A 21,504-nucleotide genomic window follows, 5' to 3' on the forward strand; every position below is an offset into this window, starting at 1 on the left:
TGGTACAAGGACACTTTCAAAGTCTCTTTGAAGAACTTTACTATTGATGGTGAGATTTGGGAGATGCTGTCACAGGATTGTCCGTAGGACCTCATCAGAGAAGCCACTGTGGTCTGTGAGCACAGCAGAATTACTGCAGCACAAAAGAAACACAAGATGCACAAATCCATCCCAAATGTTCCAATGGACTATTTATGTCCAAACTGTGGTAGAGCCTTCTAAGCTTATATTGGACTGATCAGCCTCAGTCAAACACACTGTACTGTGACCCCAATATTGTGAAGCCATCAGTCCTCTTCTGATAACAAAAGATAAACAGCAGCACTGAGGATCCTGGGAGGAAGATGTAACAGCCTGGCTCTGGGGTACTGCTATGTTTGAACACTCCTTGGTTTTTATTCACAAGTTTTTAACCAGTGTTCTGTTTATGTAGCATCACAGGGCAATTTTTTGTAGGGATGGCTGTATATATGAAATATGTCTGTATATGTGACATCTGACAGCCCTCATATAAAATCAAATTAACAATCTCAGGAGAAGCAAGGACTATAGATCTTCATTCAAGGATCATTAAAAACAAGTCAAATTGAGACAGACTCAACAATCAATCAGCAAGTATTTATTAAATACTTACTATGTGCCAGGTGCTAGATATGCAAAGATAAAAATGAAATACTTCCTGCTGTCAAGGAACCAACACTTATCACTAGCACAATGTCTGTCATATGCCAAATTCATTTATCCATAACAATTTATGAAACTATTGGCTAAAGTTCACGGGGCCTACAACATGAATTGATGAATGGATTATCTACAAGGACAAAACCAGTTTTTTTGAAGTATCAATTAAATATATTTTATGTAGCTTTCTTCCTGGTTCTAAGGCCGGCTCTCTATCCATAATGCCATTCTGACTGTGTTTAGCACAATGCCTGGCACTTAGCAACTGCTTAATAAATGTTTATGAACTGACTGTATATCCCTCAACAGGTCAATCTCTCAGGGCTCTAGGCACTCTCTAAGACATAACTTACTGTCAAGGGTCCAATCTGAATTAGTAGAAGAAGTCTTCTTATCCATCATTTCCCCACACCAATGAAATCACAGGCCCCATCCCTATTCCTGTCCTCATAGAGCTTTCTTAGTTCCTAGAAGTTTTCAAGGAAAAGTCTATGGACTGTAGCTTATAGGAATCATGAAATCAGACTTGGTTTTTTTGTGGGAATGATAGGCATTTGCTGCCACATTTATTCCCTGCAGCCTATAGTCATTAACAAAGAAAGGAGAGCCTCAATTATATCATCAAGAAAATGCTTATAATAATACTGATTATACCTACCCTTGGAGGCTGAATGGAATATTGGCTACAGAGTCCACTTAGGAGTCAGGAAGACATGTAGGTCCAATTTTAGTCTTGGTTATGTCCTGGGTATCTAAATCTAGGCAAATTAGTTAATCTCTCAGTATCCTGGGAAATCCGCTAACCATGCCTGTAAGCTATGGACAAAGTGCAGCTTTACACTAGTAAAGAAAGGCTTTACTTGGAGGTCTCTCTACCAGTTAAAATCCCAAACACCTACATCACAGCATGACTGTGAGGCTCAAATATAATATTATATATTTTCAAATTTTAAAGACCACAGAAATGTTATTACAACATAGAAAGAAAGGTGTGACAGATATCTGCAGCATGTCTTCCATACCAAGAGCTACCATAATAAGGACCTCAGGATGGATGGCAGCAGGAGTTACCCAACTTCAGCAGGCTGGACAGAGTCAATTGCCAAATTTTTAGTGTGAGCATTTACATCTCATAAATGAACAAATGCTACAAATCAGGACTTGATTTATTATTGTACTGGTTGTTGAGACTTAAGAAAATGATGGAGAACATGTCATAATTCAGATTAAATTTAAGAGGGAGAAAGAATCCTTACCTAATGTAACCTCACGGTCAGCATCACTCACCCACAAAATAATCATGCAAATATTAATAAAAAGTACCCTTCTTCCTATAAAGTCAGAGGATCTCTCTTCAATATATTTCCTTGTGCGCTGCTCTTCATAGTTTTATATCTATGATTCTGGTTTGTGAAAAATTATTTTATTGACTCAGTGTATTAAAGAGAGCAAGGAAATGGGAAATGGCCCTATTCTTAGAGGAGCTGGTATTTCCCACATCATGGAGGTTATCTAGCTAGTTTTTCACCACCATCTTTCACTTAAATATTTACCAGTGAAGCCAAACTACACAAATAACCACATCAAGACTCAATAAGATCTCTGGGAAAATTCCCCTATTTCCTTCCCTTCATTCTTATTTTCTCCAATTTGAATCACACTGTTGTTCTAATATTTATTTTACAGTCATTCTGATAGGATTGTCTTTGCTAAATCATGATGCTTCTGCCTTCTCTTTCTCTACCATGCACTTCTAGCTCTCTGTTGGTTTAGTTCAATACCTACCAGTTCTGATTCAGTTGAAAGGTTCTCACATCCCTTGAGCTTTAATTGACTCACTGTATACTTTTCAAAAGTAGGAAAAGATCTGCTGTAATTAAGGGGACAAAAATGATTACAGAGAAGACAATTTGTTTGTGTTCCTGATATATAAGGAGTCCCTCAACACTTCATTCTCTGGAATCTTCCTCAAGAGACCTCTCTACTCAGCCCTGGTTATAGGGAAGTCAGGAACATTAGAGTGAAGACCAGAATCTGAAAAAAAAAAAAGGTTGGTTCTAAAAGAAATCAGGCACTAGGAAAATAAAATTTTATTAATGGCATAGAATCCCTTTCAGGTTATTAATATCATAATTACATGCAACCTTAACATTCTAGAAAGTGGGAAAAGACTGGTGAAAAGCTTGTCAAGAGGTAAAAATGATTCTGAGCAAACAGTGGTGATGCTGAGTGTTTATCATTTATGTAGGTTTGAAAATTTATTAAGCCCTCTCTCCCTGGTAATAATCTTTCAGGGCTTAACTTCTCTGACAGTTGGAAGTCCTACTTCCTATCTAATCTAACTCTCGTAAGTTACACTTAGCCATATTTCCTCATGTTCTCTCTTTGGTGGTGATGCGAAACAGCTGCTCTCCAGACTCATAATAACAACCCTATATCTTCTTGAAGCATTTATTAGGTCATCCCACATACTATCCTTATACAAACTAAATAATCCTAATTCTTTAACCTTTTCTTATAGGTCTTATTTTAGAACTATTTAATAATCTTTCCTACTCTCCACTGAACATAAGAGGGAAATAATTCTTACCACCAACTATTAAATTGTTATAACATCTGTCAAACACATAGATTACTAGAATGAAAGTTCCACATAAATGCCAAACACAGTATTATTTTATACATTTTATTATGTGGAACTTGGAATGTATTACCAAGAATATAAAAAGACTCACTTCAGTGCACTTTAACCAGTGGACTATATTAAACAAGTAAGGCAAGTGGACATGAAAATCTCATCTCATCATTTAACTGTATAGATGCCACTGAACAGTCCTGTAATTGTATCTCATCCCTGCAGAAGTCTGGTTTTTTAATAAGAGGGAAAATTATCAGAAACTCAAAATGTATTAAAGATACAGGAAGTACTGTAATATAATGAATAAAAAGCCAGACTTGAAATCAGAAATACCTAGATCCAAATACTACCCCCACCCATACTGTATAACCATGGGCAAGTCAGGTAACTTCACAAGTGTGTCAAGCAACTCTCTGAGACTAGAGGGTGCAGAAGAGTTGCCTACCTGCATCAGTAGAAGAGGTTTCCACACCTAGAGTCCTCTACAATGAGGAAACCATGAATATGGACTGGGTAGGGAACAACACAAAACCAGATGAGCCTTTCAGATGCTTAAAATTAAATGGGGCATCTAGGTGACAGAATGGATTGAGTGCTAGGTCTGTAGTAAGGAAAACCTGAGTTTAGAATCAACCCCACACATTAACTGTGGGACCCAAAGCAAGTCACTTAACCTCTGTCTCAGTTTCCTTAGCTGTAAAATGGGGATAATAATAGGACCTACCATACAGGATTATTATGAGGATCAGATGAGATAATATGTGTAAAATGCTTAGCACAGTGTCTTACATACAGTGGGTACTTAGTAAATATGTGTTCTCTTCCCCTTGCCTGCTCTAAAATCCTCTAAAATAGATGTCCTCCTAGATCTATGGCTATGATCCTCTGATCTTTTGAAACCAATCATAAGTGATGGAAGGGCTTCTATAATGCTCCACTTCACCAAGACCAATAAAAGTCACAGTGTTAACACAACATTTTATTTATCTGCACTGACTCAAGCTTGGGACGACCAAGCAATTATTATTGCCCCAAAAATTAGATATTGGCAACAATTAGTGATTTAAGGATTTTCATTATAATTTAATAATACCATAACTGAATTCATTCAGCAGATAAAATATTTATGCAAGTATATGGCAAATTTCTTTCAGTTCAATCTACAAAAAATTTAGCAGAACTCTGTAATGTAAAAATGTCAAGAATAGTATTTTCCAGTGAAAACCAGTACTGACTATTCAATGCTATTCAAAATAGTACATTACTTGAATATACTATTCAAAATAGTTTTAAATATTGAAATATGTATGCAACAAGCAAATAGTATTAACCATTTAAATATATATGTAATAAGCAAATGTTATAGAAGGGAACTTTGAATATGATAAGCAAAGTTTATTCACATGAATTTCTATAAAAGAGAAAATATTAATTAAAAGAGATTTAAGGGATTTTCCCCATCCCTCTTATTAGAAAATTCATTTGAAGAAAATTCACTACCTTGAATACTGAACATAATACACTTTAATAGAGAATACAGAGTACCATTGCCAGTCCAATGTCTTGTACATGGTGCCTTAATGGCGCACAGAGATGAAGGGGAATGGATGGGGGAGGGATGAGTGAGTGACATTGTTGGACCTGAACTTCAGGGAGATCAATATGACAGTTGAATAGAGGATGGACTGGGAGAAAACTGAGGCAGAGAGAACAACCAGCAGACTATTGCAATTGCCCAGGTGTGAGGTGATGAATCTATATTGTGGCAGTATCAGAAGAGAGAAGGGAGATATATGAGAGATGCTACAAAGGTAAAATCAATAGGACTTGATGACAGATTGGCTATGATGGGTGAGAAAGAGTGAGGAGCAGAGAAGGACACCTAGGTTGTGAGAGTGGGTGATAGGGACAATGGTGATACCCTGACAAAGTCTCCTTGTGAAGGCTAATGCTGCCACTGCTACCCCTCATCTTACTACCATCTTTTGGGGAGCTTGCCCCCCTAATCATTCTACAGCTCTTTCTTTATGAATCTCGGCCAGTTTGGTGACTTCCTCATCATTGCCTACTTCGTTACTGCTTAGATGAAACATGCTCAGGTTTCACCTATCTTAAAACAAAAAAATCTTTCTTGATCCTCCCATCCCTTCAATATGTCACCCTTTACTGATAAATTCAGAAAGATGAATTTTCTCGTAGAAAAAGATAACTAATATATTCAATGGATAAAATTTTAGGCCTGGACTCAGAAAGAACCGAGTTCAAATCTAGCCTCAGACTTTTATTAAGATCTTGAGCAAGTCCTTTAACCTCTTTTTGCCTTAGTTTCCTCAACTGCAAAATGTGGATAATAAGAGCAGCTACATCACAGGGTGTTGATGAGGATCAGGCAAGATAATATTTGTAAAGAGCTTAGCATGATGCTTAATAAATGCTCATTTCCTTCCTTCTCTATACTTGATGTCTTCATATCCTAGTCAAAAATTCATTCCTAAAGCCCTCACAATCCAGCTTCAACCATTTGGTTGAAATTGCATTTTTGAAGACTGCCAATGGTCTTATGGTGGCTAAACAAAGAAGTAGCATAGGGTTGGAAGAAATTTCTGGGCTCACCTCATTCATACCCACTGCCAGCAGACAGAACTACACCTAAAGCATCGAGGAAGGACAAGGAACTGTCTCATCCTTTAGTTTTTCCTAGGAAAGATTATTCTTTCATTTCTGTTAATTGGAAACAATTTCCCAGTGGCTATTTTATTTTATAGAGATGAATTTTATGACTTAACATCATAAAGGTTATGAAATTTTCATTAATTACATTAATATTTTCATGAGTTAAGACCAAAGAAAGCATACTTAATACAGAAATATGCCTCCAAGTACAGCAGTTTATTTCATCAAACATCTGTAGCTTTCCAGTAGTATGCTCAACCATAAAATAATACATTTGGGTGGCCACAAATTAACTGTAGTCTCTTATTTTCTACTAAACGGTGCCATAAATTCTGGAATATATCTTCCTGTTGGCTTTGAAAGCATTTCTTCATCAAATGTTTTTTCCCTGATTCCACTGCCAACAAGACAGGCCATCAAAAAGAATGTCTCTGAGAAGGTCTCCTCTATTAGTGCCTAAGAAACGAGGGAGCAAAATATAACTAACATCTTTTTGGGGGAGTTTTTGCAGCACTTCTTTAAAGAATTTGGATAATAATGGTTCTGTTCCACCAAGAAGAGAATGGAAGTCATCCCTTCTGTAAATAAATTTCAGTCTTCAGGAGTTCATTCATTAAAGCAGCTTTCAGTGAGTCTAAATATCATATGAGCAGCTTAAAAGAGTTGGATATTTAAAAAGAACAACTTGCTGAGACAAGGCTTAGAAGCATAAGCTAAGAGATTTAAAGCTGGTTGGATCAGGCTATCAGAGGTCATCTACATGGTGCAGTGGATAGAGCAGTGAAGTTGGAGTCTGGGAGACCAAGGTTTACAGGCTGCCTCAACCTTACTGCTTGTGTGATGCTGGGCAAGTAATTGGGCAGGTCTCGATTTTCTTACTTGCAACCTGTATCACACTAAATACAAGCATAGGAATGGACGCTGGAAAGTATCAGCATCCTTCTTTCTGGAAACAACTTTTCTTCAAGTTTGGGAGAGAAATGTTTGGGTTTTTTTTTTTTTCTGTATAAATACCTTCAATGTCTGACCCCTTTTGGAATTTCTTGGGAATACTTAAAGAATTCCTTCCGCTGGTTCCTGTTGATTGACTAAAGTGCCAGAAATAGTAGACATTCATATTCAAATCACCCAGAAATTATTTAGGTTGACTGCACTATCGTAAAGAACTTAGAATTTTAGATTAACCAATCAGCAATTTTTCAGGAAGCTAATACTATGTGCCTAATGAGATACTCCGTAAAGTCAGAAAAATATGGCCTGAAAAGTTCTACAGAATGGAAACCTCCTGAGAGCAGTTTTTTCATTCTTTTGTATGCCTCCATCCTAAGCACAGTACCTGGAGATGGTAAGTACTTAACAAATACTTATTGATGGACTGACTGATTAACTGATGGGAACGACCTTCTCCTATTTTGTCTTTGCATTCCTAACGTTTAGCACAATACCCCATATATCATGAGGTCTTAATAAATGCTAGTTGATTGATTTTTTACATCTTTTCCCTTCTCCTTTCTTTAAGTTGCTTGTTGGTCCCAAGATTGATCAGAACATTGCTTCTTACTGGCTATTTTGATCTTGGGAGAGGGAGCTGGTTGCTATGGAAAGCCTTGTTTCTCCAGCAAGAAGAAATTGAGAAGCATATTGTCACATGGATATGTGAACTATTGCTCACAGTCTAATAGGGGAGACAACTTACAAGCAACAATGTACAAAACTTTATATACCTATATACATACACACATACATACACAAACTTTTTTATATGTGCTTATATTATTTATATATACAAACCAAATATATGTGCTTCTGTGTATATATATATATATATACAGGGAGACAGACAGATAGATAGATAGATAGATAGACAGACAGACAGACAGACAGACAGATAGATAGATAGATAGATAGATAGATAGATAGATAGATAGATAGATAGATAGAGTTTATATGGTTGTTTTTATATTATTTTCCACATTAGACTGACCTTCTTGGGAGCAGAGACTATGTTTTTGCCTTTATTTGTATCCCTGGTGTTTGGCACAATGTTTGGCATATTGTAGGATCTTAATAAATACATGTTGATTTGTCAACATGAGAAACTGACACAAAGGGATAAAATTACTTTCCCTTCAAGATCAAAGAGATAGCAAATAACAAAGCCGACATTTGAATCTGGGTTCTTTCATTATGAATCTCCATTCTGGAGTCTATATCTTAAATGACTTTATTGTACATGGAAAGGAAGAAAAATGGGAAGAGAAAGGAAAGAAAGGAAGAAAAAGAGGAAGAAACTTCCTCATTTTTCAAAAGGGGAAAATGAGCTATCCAGAGATTGAGTAGTTCTCCCAAGTTTCTACAAAGGCATAATCAGAAGCATAATATAGGGATTTGTTGGCTCCAGTTTTATCTGAAAATCTCTACTAAAGCTTTGGAGTTTCACAGATCTTTAGAACTAGAAGGAACACTAGAGAGCATCTAGTGACACAAGTTACTACACAAATTGATCCAGATCATCCAGGCAGTGTGGCACCTTGGAAATGTAATGAATTAATTCTAGGTCAATGATGCCCCATTATTTCACTAGACTAACTACTAAAAGTCACACTTATGGACCTGAGAATTTTATTTCATTACCAAAAAGAAAATAAAAATCAAATGCCTGCTCTTTCAGTAAAAGATTTTAATTCTCACAGTGATTTTCTTTAAGAAAAAGATTTTTTGTACATAGTCAGGTTACCTGGTCAATGTCATCACCTGTGAGCGTGTTATCTTAGGAAGGTTTTTGAATTATTTGTAAGAGCATATTGGGCAGAGACATTCCCAACTTTTTGACATAATTAATCTTTTACATAAGGGACTTTAAACAAAATATCCTGCTGAGACAGCAGTAGAACCACAATTTAACTATAAAAACCAAACAAATCGTAATTTCCTTACTGTTTTAAGCTTCCCAGCTGCTCCATAGACATTTGAAAGAAAACTATAAATGCGATGAAAATGAAACTGTCAGACTATTTTTCATCTTCAATTGATGACCTTGAACATAACACACTTTTAATACTTCTAGCATAATGCTAATGCCATTGTATACAAAACTTGCTGTCAGCACATTCTAAAGAGGCACAGTTGAAGATTTAAGATTGGATGGCCATTAATTTATACTTCACTGGGTTCTCATTTCCATGTAAGTCAAATAAGTCACTGGAAGTGACTCTACAAAGCATGTAGTCATACAGAGTTGTAGGATGTGAAATATCTCAAGAGTTTGGAAGGAAATTAAATTAGCTACCAAGAAGTAAGGGACAAAAGCAAAATTTGATTTAAAACAGACTGGTTCAACAACCAAGATAGTTTCAATTCTCAAGTCAATCATATATTGATATTTGGAAGGGAGAAATCTAAAAAAAAAAATATAGTAATCAGAAAACATCAAACTACCTTGTAAATGAATCTGATAGCCTGGAAATATTTGCTGGCACTAATTTGGGAGATTATTCTCAGAGAATAAGTACTAAAACTTACATTATTTCACTCATATATAGTTATAAAATGTAAAACATCGATCTCACAATAATAAAAAATTAGAATACAAAGGATACTAGAAAAATATATAATGAGTACATGCTTATTATTGTATATTATTAGGAAAGACATAAGAAGTAGCGTAAAATTTGTTATTTGTGCTGTTGTCCAGTTGTTTTCAGCCAAGTCTGACTCTCCAAGACCCCACTGGGGGTTTTACTGGCAAAGATATTGGAATGGTTCGTCATTTCCTTCTGCAGCTCATTTTACAGATGAAGAAAAGTAAAGTAAGCAGAGTTAAGGGATTTGACCAAGGTTACACAGCCAGTTAAGAGTCTGAGGCTAGATTTGAACTCAGGAAGATGAGCTTTCCTGACTCCAGGCTCAGTACATTATCCACTGCACCATCTGTGCACCACCTAGCTGCCCAAGCTTAAAATATATTAATATATGAAAAACATGTATTTAGAAGAACCTGTGACAACACAGATGCCATGTTACAATCAACATGATGCTTCTAACTGACCAATATTTTTATTGTTTTTTGGCATTTCTCCTGCCACTATACCCTCAGGATGATCAGTTCAGAGATCATACCCTGGGGCACTTAATCCACTTAGTTATGTAATGGCCACCCTAGGGATGAGCTATCCTGTATAAGTGAGGAATGAGCTGACATAGTAGACTATATGTAACCAGCTACAGACCACTGGATCATGCTTCCAGTATACCATCCCTTCCATCTACCTTTTCTGATAGGTATTCTTCCCACCCTCCCCATCTATCTCTTTCTTTGGAAACTATACTACCACTATACTACCAATCAATCCTACCAATGCACTACTGCATCTGGAAAAACTGTGTAAATCAGTTCCCTTAAGGATCCACTCACAATCCTTGTGCCTTCCCAGAAAACATTCTTTCTTGATCACTGCTCCTTGATGTGCTTATCTCCCTCTACTAAACTATAATCTCCTTAAGGGCAACATCCTTCTCTCCCTCTATTAAACTGTAAACTCTTTGAAAGCAAAGACTCTCTCACTACTGTATTCTCAGCAACTGCCACATAGTAAGTATTTAATAAATACTTATTCATGGGAATGGAGCCAAGATGATGGAGTAGAAGGACACACCTCTAGAGGCTCTCCTCCCACAGCCCATAAAATACCTGTAAAAAAATGACTCTAAACAAATTCTAGAGCAGCAGAAGCCATAAAATGACAGAGTGAAAGAGATTTCCAGCCCAAGGCAGCCTGGAAAGCCAAAAGGAAAGGTTTATCATACAGCACACTGAGTGTAGCCTGGCCTTCCTGCGCCGTAATAAGGACAGGACTAAAGCAGTCTTCAAGGAGCCACCTGCAGCAACTGCAGGTCCCAGATTACTCAATTCACAAATGCCAAAGACAGCTTCAAAGGTCAGTGAGAAAGCTCTTTCAACTTTGGTGAGAAGGGAACACAGCAATCTAGCCCTGGCCCCAGGGGGCAGCTTCTGTTGTTGGAGCCCGGGCCTAAAGACTCTAGTGGAATTGAGCAGCTGATCTGAATCTCACCCCTGAGTGGTGGCCCTGGGGTGAGGAGGATCACTGGCTGATGGAGCTGGGGGTGGCTCTGCAGAGGGAATTCTGCTCAAAGAAAAGAGTTCTTGTACTTGCTCCCAGACCAGAGTGCAGGTCAGGAGAGGAGTAAACTCCTTTCCCTTGATTGTGCTACCTTGGAGGAACTGAGAACTTACAAGTCCCCAGAGTATACCCTTCTCTTGACAAAGAACTCAAAAGTCAAGTAACTGACTGGGGAAACGCCCCCAAAAGAGAAAGAAAATAAGACAATAGAAGGTTACTTTCTTGGTGAGCAGGTGTTTTCTTCCATCCTTTCAGTTGAGGAAGAACAATGCATACCATCAGAGGAAGACCTAAAAGTCAAGGCTTCTGCATCCAAAACCTCCAAGATAAATATACAATGGTCTCAGGCCATAGAAGAGCTCAAAAAGGATTTTGAAAATCAAGTAAGAGAAGTGGAGGAAAAACTGGGAAGAGAAATGAGAGAGATGCAAGAAAAGCATGAAAAGTGAGTCAATAGCTTGCTAAAAGAGACCCTCCAAAAAAGAAATTAACACCTTTAAAAACAGACTAACTCAAATGGCAAAAGAGACCCAAAAAGTCAATGAGGAGACGAATGCTTTAAAAAGCAGAATTAGCCAAATGGAAAAGGAGGTTCAAAAGCTCACTGAAGAAAATAGTTCTTTAAAAATTAGAATGGAGCAGATGGAAGCTAATGACTTTATGAGAAATCAAGAAATTACAAAACAAAACCAAAAGAATGAAAAAAATGAATACAATGTGAAATATTTCACTGGAAAAGCAACTGACCTGGAAAATAGATCCAGGAGAGACAATTTAAAAATTAGGACTACCTGAGAGCCAAGATGAAAAAAAAGAGCCTAGACATCATCTTTCATGAAATCATCAAGGAAAACTGCCCTGATATTCCAGAATCAGAAGGTAAAATAAATATTGAAAGAATTCACTGATCACCTCCTGAAAGAGATCTGAAAAGAAAAACTCCTAGGAATATTGTAGCCTAATTCCAGAGTTCCCAGGTCAAGGAGAAAATATTGCAAGCAGACAAAAAGAAACAATTCAAGTACTGTGGAAATACAATCAGGATAACACAGGATCTGGCAGCTTCTACATTAAGGGATCAAAGGGCTTGGAATAGGATATTCCAGAAGTCAAAGGAACTGGAATTAAAACCAAGAATCACCTACCCAGCAAAACTGAGCATAATATTTCAAGGTAAAAAATGGTCATTAAATGAAATAGAGGACTTTCAAGCATTCTTGATGAAAAGACCAGGGTTGAATAAAAAAATTGACTTCAAACACAAGAATCAAGAGAAGCATGAAAAAGTTAACAGGAAAGAGAAATCATAAGGGGCTTACTAACGTTGAACTGTTTACATTCCTACAAAAGATAATATTAGTAACTTGAAACTTTTCTCAGTATTTGGGTAGTTGGAGAGATTATACATTCATATATCTATATAGACAGAGGACGCAGACTGAACTGAATAGAAAGGGATGATATCTACAAAAACAAAATTAAGGGGTGAGAGAGGAATATATTGGGAGGAGAAAGAGAGAAATGGAATGGGGCAAATTATCTCTCATAAAAAAAGGCAAGAAAAAGCTTTTTCATTGGAGGGGAAAAGGGGGAGGTGAGAGAGAAAAAGTGAAGCTTACTCCCATCACATTTGGCTTAAAGAGGGAATAGTATGCACCCTCAATTTGGTATGAAAATCTATCTTCCACTACAGGAAAGTAGGGGAGAAGGGGAGAAAGTGGTGTGTGGGGGATGATAGTAGGGAGGACAAATGAAGGGGCATAATTAGGGATAAACACTTTTGGGGAGGGATAAGGTCAAAAGAGAGAATAGAATAAATGGAAGGCAGGATAGAATAGAGGGAAATATAGTTAGTCTTTCACAACATGACTATTATGGAAGTCTTTAGCAAAACTACACATATATAGCCTATGTTGAATTGCTTGCCTTCTCAGTGGGGATGGGTGGAGAGGGAGGAAGGGAGAGAAGTTGGAACCCAAAGTTTTAGGAATGAATATTGAGAATTATTTTTGCATATAACTTGGAAATAGGAAATATAAGTAATGGGGTATAGAAATCTATCTTGCCCTACAAGAGAGAAGATGGGGACAAGGGAAGGAATGGGTGTGATAGAAGGGAGGGTAGATTGGGGGAAGGGGTAATCAGAATGCACGGTGTTTTGGGGTGGGGGTAGAGAGATGGAGAGAAAACTTGACACTCTAAATCTTGTGGAAATAAATGCTGAAAACTAAAAATTAAAAAAAATTAATCAAAAAAAGAAAAAGAAAAAAAGAAAAAATACTTATTCATTCATGATCTTACAACAGGAAGTTGGAGTGTGACATTGGGAAGCTTAAGCTGTTAAAAGTTAGTCAATAAGCTATAAGTCAAGTTCTCTGTGCGGTGAAAGGCCCCCAATGTGTTGGGTATATTCTTTATGAAAGGATTTACAGAAAGGTATGGAGAAGTGAATAAGACAAGCAAGTGTGGATCAGTTGAGATTTGTACCTATGGAGGAAGTATCTGAACTGATATGAACATGGATCCATGATATAATCATAAACTAGAAAATCTAAATATTTCAAGTGGCTAATTTTAGGCTACAGTTTTGATGCTAGCAAAAATTTAGCCAACGAGAGGACGTTTAAGAACTACAAACGTTGTTCTTCCATTGATACTTGCAAATTTTTAAGTACCTGGAACAATTTCTATTCAGCTAACAGGGGGATGGGAGGAGGGCTGGGGAGCAAATAAGAAAAAACCAAATAAGAAAAAATAAACAAAAGCACTACAGTTCAGAAAACTTCCAATACAATACCTTGCACAGAGAGGTAGACAGAAGTAATTGTTGATCCTCCTTCATTAGAAACCACACAATTATATTCTCCCACATCAGTGAACTTTACACTATTTATCTCCAAGGAGAGGTTGGTAAGAGTCCTAATTCGAGCTGGATCTGCCAGTTTGACATCTCTACCATTTCTCTGCCAAGTAAGGTTGTAAGGCACTGCACTTATGACAAGGCAAGTCAAGGTTGCTAGTTCTCCAGGAGGAACAGTCACATTGTTAGGCACTTGGATGACAGGAGGGGGTTCTGTATAAAATCAAAAGGCACAAGTCAGGAACTCAGGAATCATTTTCATTCATCTCGATTTGAAATTAGAATTTCAATTTTCAATTTTCAATTAGAATTTCAAAATTAACCTTTTAAAATTTACTGTACAAAATGCATAGCAATTCATGAAATTTTGGAGAGTACAAAAGAAGATATAACCCTGTAGAAAAGTCAGACAGGTGAAGAAGATTGGATAGGTATATTCTGGAAAATGGAGGAAATACATATGGAAAGAAGTCTGGATTTGGAGTCATATGGCCTGGCTTCAGATCCTAATTCTGCCACGTAATACTCTATGATGTTGGACGAGGGACTTAATCTCTCCAGGTCTCAAATCGGAACCTTTTTAGTTCAAAATCTATGATCCTATGATCCTGTAACTCTTTTTTTAAAACTCCTACAAACCTAGTGAATAACACTAATTCAGCCACAAGTAAAAGTTGCAGAAAAGCAAATTTAGGTTTGATGATAAGGAAATACTGCCTAACAACTGGAATTATTGCCAAATACAATGGTCTGCTTTGAAAGGTAGTGAAATCCTCTTTCCTGGAGGCCTTCAAGAAAAGGTTGGGTGAATTCTTCTATGTTTTGTAGAAGAACAATTCTTGTTCAGACATGAATTAGATCAGATGGCTTTAGAAGTTTCTTCCAACTCTGAGATCACAAATAAATACACAGATAAATATATATACACACACATATACACACAGAGACATGATTCTGATGTGTGTCCATGCCTTTGATAGAAAATGGAATAATTAGGAATTCTTTAGTCAAGATCTGGTTCTAATATATATGTGTGTATATATATATATACACATATACATATATATATTTGTGTGTGTGTATATATATGTATGTGTATATGCACATTTACATATAGACACATGTGGTGTAGATACCCTGGAAACATATCTGCAGAGCTCATGTCCAGAAGTTTGTAAAACACGTAGAGCCAAAGCTCATTAAGGTGAGTTCACAAGTCTTTACTGGCCCTGTTTTCTCATTTAAAGCAATATGTCTGAATCCACTCTTCCCTTAAACTATTTCACTGTTCTCCTTCACTTCAATTAATATTGCTGGGAAGGAAAAAACCAGACCTCAAGTGTTTGTTTTCTTAGAAGCAGAAGAATGTTGACACCGTTCCAATTTCTTCCATTATTATAGCACTTGAAAAAATGTGTAGTTCATGATGTACACCAACTTGTTAGAAGAGAAATTCTTTAGAAGACTGTTGTTTTTTCTAAGAATAAGACACTATAGTTTGGTTTGCAGAACAAGTGGTGTGCCTTCTTTACTTATGTACTCCTCTGTTACATTTCCAATGTGATTTATTAATAAAAATAACAAATAATAAAAAATAACAGCCCTTAGATTTATAAGCATAACATATATTTCAAAAGAAGTTTTTGTCTTACGTTATTTTAAAAATGTGTGTCCATACATACAAAAGCAGAAGCAGGGAGTACTGATCTAAAACAGAAATGCTGCTCTGACAAAGGCAATACATGATTACTATTATTTTCCAGCTTGTAAAAACAATGTCATTACACATGGTAAGAATAAATTGTGTTACAACTAAGCTTTAGGTAAATGTCTAGTTCTCAACAGGCTGAATGTCTGAAGTTGGTCTTCATTTCCAGTGGCAGCCCAGATGATGACTCAGAGAATCTTGAAGGAGAAGGATAATTAAGCAATGAGTAGATTCCCCACAAAATTCCATTCCCATTATTTCTGCATTCCATCTCATTAAGATGCAGCGAAGATTTCCACTTCTTTTTTAATGTCTTTTGTAAAATGCTGAATATTTTTTAGAAAAAGACACTACATAAATTTCAAATAGTGATAATCTTCTATGGTTGGCTATTCTAGTAAGAAAAAAAAAGGTAAAATTCCTTTCAGTTGCTTCCTAAATCAGAAAATATAAGATATCTCTAAAATCTTGTTGCAATTTTAAACTTTAATAGGTTCAGAAGTAAAAATGCTACAAAATCAACAAAATACAACATTTAAAAAGTTAATTATTTCAATGTTTAAATTACTGATTTTAAAATTAAAATTTAACATAACTGCCACATTGTACAAGATAATGCTGTAATTAATATTTTAAATTTTTTTAAGTTTGTAAAAACTTTAATCAATCATGTTCAGTGATGAACAGAATTTCATCTACAATCATATCCCAAAGTTATTCAAATAACAAAGTTGTAATGCATTCACGATAATTTTGACGTGTCCCCACAACAAAAAAAAAGTCCAATTAAGGAGACTGAGATAGCCAAGCAAGAGGACTTCCTCCATTCGTATCTACCCATTTGGGAAAGTATCATTGAGAACATGTCATGTAATATATAAAATTACAAGTTTATTATTCAAAATTCACAAAACAGAATAAATACAAATAAATCAAACAATTAGAATTTCAGATTATGTTTTTGTAGGTTTGTAGGATTTACAACTCTGGTAATATTAAAGTTTTAAACTGGACCAAGACTTTTGGAATAGTGTGTGTGTGTGTGTGTGTGTGTGTGTGTGTGTGTGTGTCTATGGGAGAGAGAGAGAAAGAGAGAAAGGGGGGGCACAAAAAAAGTTCTAATTGAGATACATCAATTACTGAGGTGGCCAAGAAAGAAGACTTCCTCTACTGGTATCTACCCATCCGGTGATGTACCAACCAGTATTTACTATTGTATTTATATGTAATATACATCAACATGTACACAGGATATGTATATACACATACCACAGATAGATCATCATATACATGAGGGCACATATACACAGGCACATATATATGAACACGTTTATATATATGCATATCTTTATGATTCAGATTTGACATTCTTAGTAACAGAATAAGCCCTATCCATTAAGCACTTTTATTCTTTCATAGAAAAGTGGCTGTTTCTATCATGGAAAACTATTCCAACTCTATAGCAATGAGATTTATGTTAAATAAACCCATATTACTTAATCAGATAATGCACAAAACAATCTGCTTTCCTATGCAGAAGAATTAAATGATACTCACCTGAAACATCAAAAAAGGTTTCTGCCCGACCAATCCCTGCAGTGCTAGTAGCTTCACATTCATAGTAACCTTCATCTGACAAGGTAACTTTTTCAATGTCCCAATTCACACTTCCTGATTCTCTGGGGAAAAAAAAAATAAGAAAAATTTTCCAGAAACTATTAAAACAATGTAGAAAAAGCAACAAAATCTAAATACATAATAACAATTTTATACCTCTAACTTCTAAGCAACATTTAGAAAGTAAAGCTTTGCATCATGATAATTCTGTCAAGATAACATTGTAGAGAGGTGTGGAACCTGATATTTTAACCTGTGCTTTTGGCCTTTGGGATCATGTTTTCTTTATGACGTACATACAACAAATCTCTAACAGAATGATAAGATGATAAAACTGGAAAAAGCATCCATAGAATTATTCCTTCCCTCTTCTTGCCACTGGTCTCCTCAATTCTCTCATTCTCATTCTCCAGAGACTTTGCTCTGTCTCCCTGTGCTGACTTGGGCCACAAAGTGATTGACTATCTTTTTGTTGAATTTCCAGATCAAGATTCATCATGTGCATTGCCCGTTTTGTTTCACAATGTATATTTGTTACTAGAGTTTTGTTTTCCTTTTTTAAGTTGAGAGAAGGAGGTGGAAGGGAGAGAAAATATGCTTGCTAATGGATAATTTTTCTTTAAAAACAACCCAAGGACTACAAAAATGTGCATACCCTTCGACTCAACAATAGTGCTTCTAGGACTGTATCCCGAAGAGATCATAAAAATGGGAAAGGGTCCCAAATGTACAAAAATATTTATAGCAGCTCTCTTTGTGGTGACCAAAAACTGGAAATCAAGGGGATGCCCATCAATTGGGGAATGGTTGAATAAATTATGATATATGAATGTAATGGAATACTATTGTGCTGTAAGAAATGATGAACAGGAAGACTTTAGAGAGGCCTGGAAAGACTTATATGATCTGATGCTGAGCAAAAGGAGCAGAACCAGGAGAACTTTGTGCACAAAAGCGACCACAGTGTGTGAGAGTATTTTCTGGTAGACTTGGAATTTCATTGCAATACAAGGACTTAAAAAAAATTCCCAATGGTCTTCTAAGGCAAAATGCCTTCCACATTCAAAGAAAGAACTATGAAATTCAATCACAAAATGTAGCAGTTCATTTACGTGTGTGTGTATGTGTGTATGTGTGTGTGTGTGTTGCGTTTTGGTTTTAATTCTCATTTTAATTCTTCAACTCCCACTCATTTTAATTCTTCAACACAGCATGACTATAGTGAAAATGTATTTAATAGGAATGTATGTGTAGAACTTATGCAAAATTGTATGCCATCTTGGGGAGGGAGGGGGGATATAGGAGGGAGGGAGGGGAAAATAGTAATCTAAGTTACATGGTAGTTATTGTAGAACACTGAAAATAAATAAAATTAATTTTAAAAAACCAACCCAAAAACTCATAAGCAAATTTTCCTGATAACTGAAGTCTACCCTCAAAGAACTTTACATTTTAACTACCAGCATTAGATAGAAAACTTCCTAAGATTTACCACCTCCCTGTCTTCCTAAATAGAGTATATTGATCACAGTGAGGCACTGTAAATGTTAGTTATTTAGTTGATTCATACAGTTTTTGACTCATTAATTTCTTATTCTAATCTACTGCATCCTGGGTCATCTCCAGTCATCCTAGGAATATCAGGTCACTGGATTCAAATAGCTCTGGAGGAGAAGTGAGGCTGATGAGCTTGCACAGCCCTCCCTCCCTCAAAATAAAGTCAAGTGCAAGTCATGTCATCATTTCTCTGATGGCATAATCTTCCTTGGCAATGAAGGATGAATGCTACAACAACATTCTTCTCAATTAACTTTGAGAAGACTCTCACACAGTCTAGATCTACTCAAAAATTCACATTACAGGGCTGAAAATCCAGAGCCTACTTCAAATCTAGAAAATAATTCTTTTTGTTATAAGAAAGGTCAACATATTTGAGTAGATCAGCCAAAGTTCAGCTGATGTTAAACCCACTGGGCCTCTCTGAGTAAGATGTTTTTGTTTTGTTTTGTTTTAGAGATGGCCTTTAGAAATGAGACAAGCAAGGATATGCACCCTTAACCCAGACTCATTAGCTGTTGACTCCCATAACATGTCAAATACACAAGAAATATGAAATTTCATATTCCTTACAGTCAAGAAACCTTGAATAAATTATACATCAGCAAATTAGAGGGAACATGGTATGGTAGAAAGATTGATTGCTAGATATGGAGTTGTCAAAAAACCTGAGTGCAAATTCTATTTCTAACGTTTACTATTTAGGTCACATCGGGCAAGTCACACACACTGTCTGGACCTTAACTTCCTCAGCTGCAGAGTAAAAGAATTCGACAAAATTCCAGATTAACTCTAAAGCTGCTCTAAAGTCCATCTCTAAATCAGCGATCCTTATCTTGAGTCCTACTACTGTGTGTGACATCAAGTCCCTCCACTGTCACAGAGGAAGACCCAATTCAGTTTTACTTATAAGCAAATTTCCCTAGAATGATCCCTAGCATGTCCATTAATGAAACTTGCCTCTCTTTTGCTTTTCTCATGAAAAGAGCTCATTAAAACACTCAAACAGAACCCATCATTTCTCAATGACTCAGAATTATAGAAATGAGGGATGAAATTCTTATGGCTTTATTCCCAGGAAGGTTTTGGAATTAATGAGTTAATGTCTGTACCCAAAGTGCCTCTGTCAAAAGATGCTATTTAAATGTGAAGAATTCTTATCATTTGACTGCATCACTCAGTTACGTACTGTGAGTATTTGACTTCATTAGTCATTTATGTTACCAGATCATTAAAAATGAAATTAAGTAACTAACCAAGTCATATTATATAAAAAGCACTGACAAATTATGCAGTTTATTCATCAAAGCAAGAAACATTTTGTTTTGTGGTAGGAAAGTGGAGGGGAAATCCTTTGCTTATATCTTTTCCCCAAATCTTTCCTTCTCCCTGTCCCTGCCCATTTTTAAATGCTTGCCTAATTTTTCCTAATGAAATTCTTCATTTTGGTTTGTGTTTTCCCTATCCAAAAATGTGTTCCTCATTTGAAATCAATAATTTGGATCATTGCCTACAAGTACATTTTGCCTAATTGCTTCAGAGTAAGACATTACATTTTGGAGAGGGCACAATGAAGAAAATTTGGGGCCATACTAGACAAGTCCTTTTTATTACTACTGCATTTTTTTAAAAGAAGTCTAATGTATTTGTGTGTATGTTCCTCCTTTGTTGCTGAAGAAGACCATGTCATCACAGAAATAATGACATGATTTGCACTTGACTTTGTTTTGAGTGAGGGAGGGCTGTGCAAGTCACCAGCCTCACTTCTCCTCCAGAGCCATCTGAATGTAGTGACCAGCTATTCATCAGGATGACTGGAGATGACCCAGGATGAGGCAATTGGGGTTAAGTGACTTGCCCAAGGTCACAGAGATAGTTAGTGTCAAGAGTCTGAGGCCACATTTGAACTTAGGTCCTCCTGACTCCTGCACTGGTGCTCTATCCACTGCACCACCTAGCTGCCCAATGTATTTAATGGGCATCAGAAGTCAATGGACAGTGATCTGTTTTCACAAAGAAGAGGTTCTGGCCCATACCTTGTGATATTTTTACATGAAATTACCACATGTGCTCCTGTATGTACTGATTTCATTCCAGCAATGTCACCTAATCAAACCATAATACTGAAATAGGGCATTAAAACAGAATTTATAGTTTTACCATACCTTCCCTTGGGGGAAAATTACACTAGAATAACGATGCAATTCAACTGCGATTTCCTTAATGACCTATAGTTTCATATTTGTTAATTGTTACATACTTCAAGTACTGGTTCACTCCTAGTGTCTCCCCATTTCTGACAAAACGCAAAGTAAAAGGCAAAAGGCTCTCTACAGAACAAGGAATATAGCCTGGCTGAAGGTAGTATCCCGGCATTTTCTTGGGCATTGTAACTTTGGGAGCATCTGGAAGAAGAAAAAAACAATACCCATTATATGTGAAAAGACCACTAATTCTGACTACTTAGCGATATTTACAAATGTAATTGTGAAATTATTACAGGAAATCACTCATAATTCAATTACTGATATTCTGCAAATGTCCCATTAAAGATACTTCCTTAAAGAATTTAAACCCATAAGTTTTGCAAACATTTCCATAGGACCATTTGTATTTGTCTGCTCCTAGA

At 36.3% G+C, this 21,504-nt stretch overlaps 1 protein-coding gene across 3 annotated transcripts in view; it reads right to left on the reverse strand.

Moving 5' to 3' along the window:
- The window catches only part of HMCN1 (hemicentin 1), a 487,951-nt gene that overhangs the window by 263,531 nt on the left and 202,916 nt on the right, over positions 1-21,504 (reverse strand). For all 3 annotated transcript variants that reach the window (XM_072648379.1, XM_072648380.1, XM_072648381.1), the window contains exons 9-11: positions 21,136-21,280; positions 17,259-17,380; positions 13,931-14,206 (exon numbers count right to left, since the gene is read on the reverse strand). In XM_072648379.1, the coding sequence (XP_072504480.1) occupies positions 13,931-14,206; positions 17,259-17,380; positions 21,136-21,280 (543 nt within the window). The remainder of the gene's footprint in view (positions 1-13,930; positions 14,207-17,258; positions 17,381-21,135; positions 21,281-21,504) is intronic.

The sequence above is a fragment of the Notamacropus eugenii genome, chromosome 2 (assembly GCF_028372415.1).
Source record: "Notamacropus eugenii isolate mMacEug1 chromosome 2, mMacEug1.pri_v2, whole genome shotgun sequence".
NCBI classification, from domain to species: Eukaryota; Metazoa; Chordata; class Mammalia; order Diprotodontia; family Macropodidae; genus Notamacropus; species Notamacropus eugenii.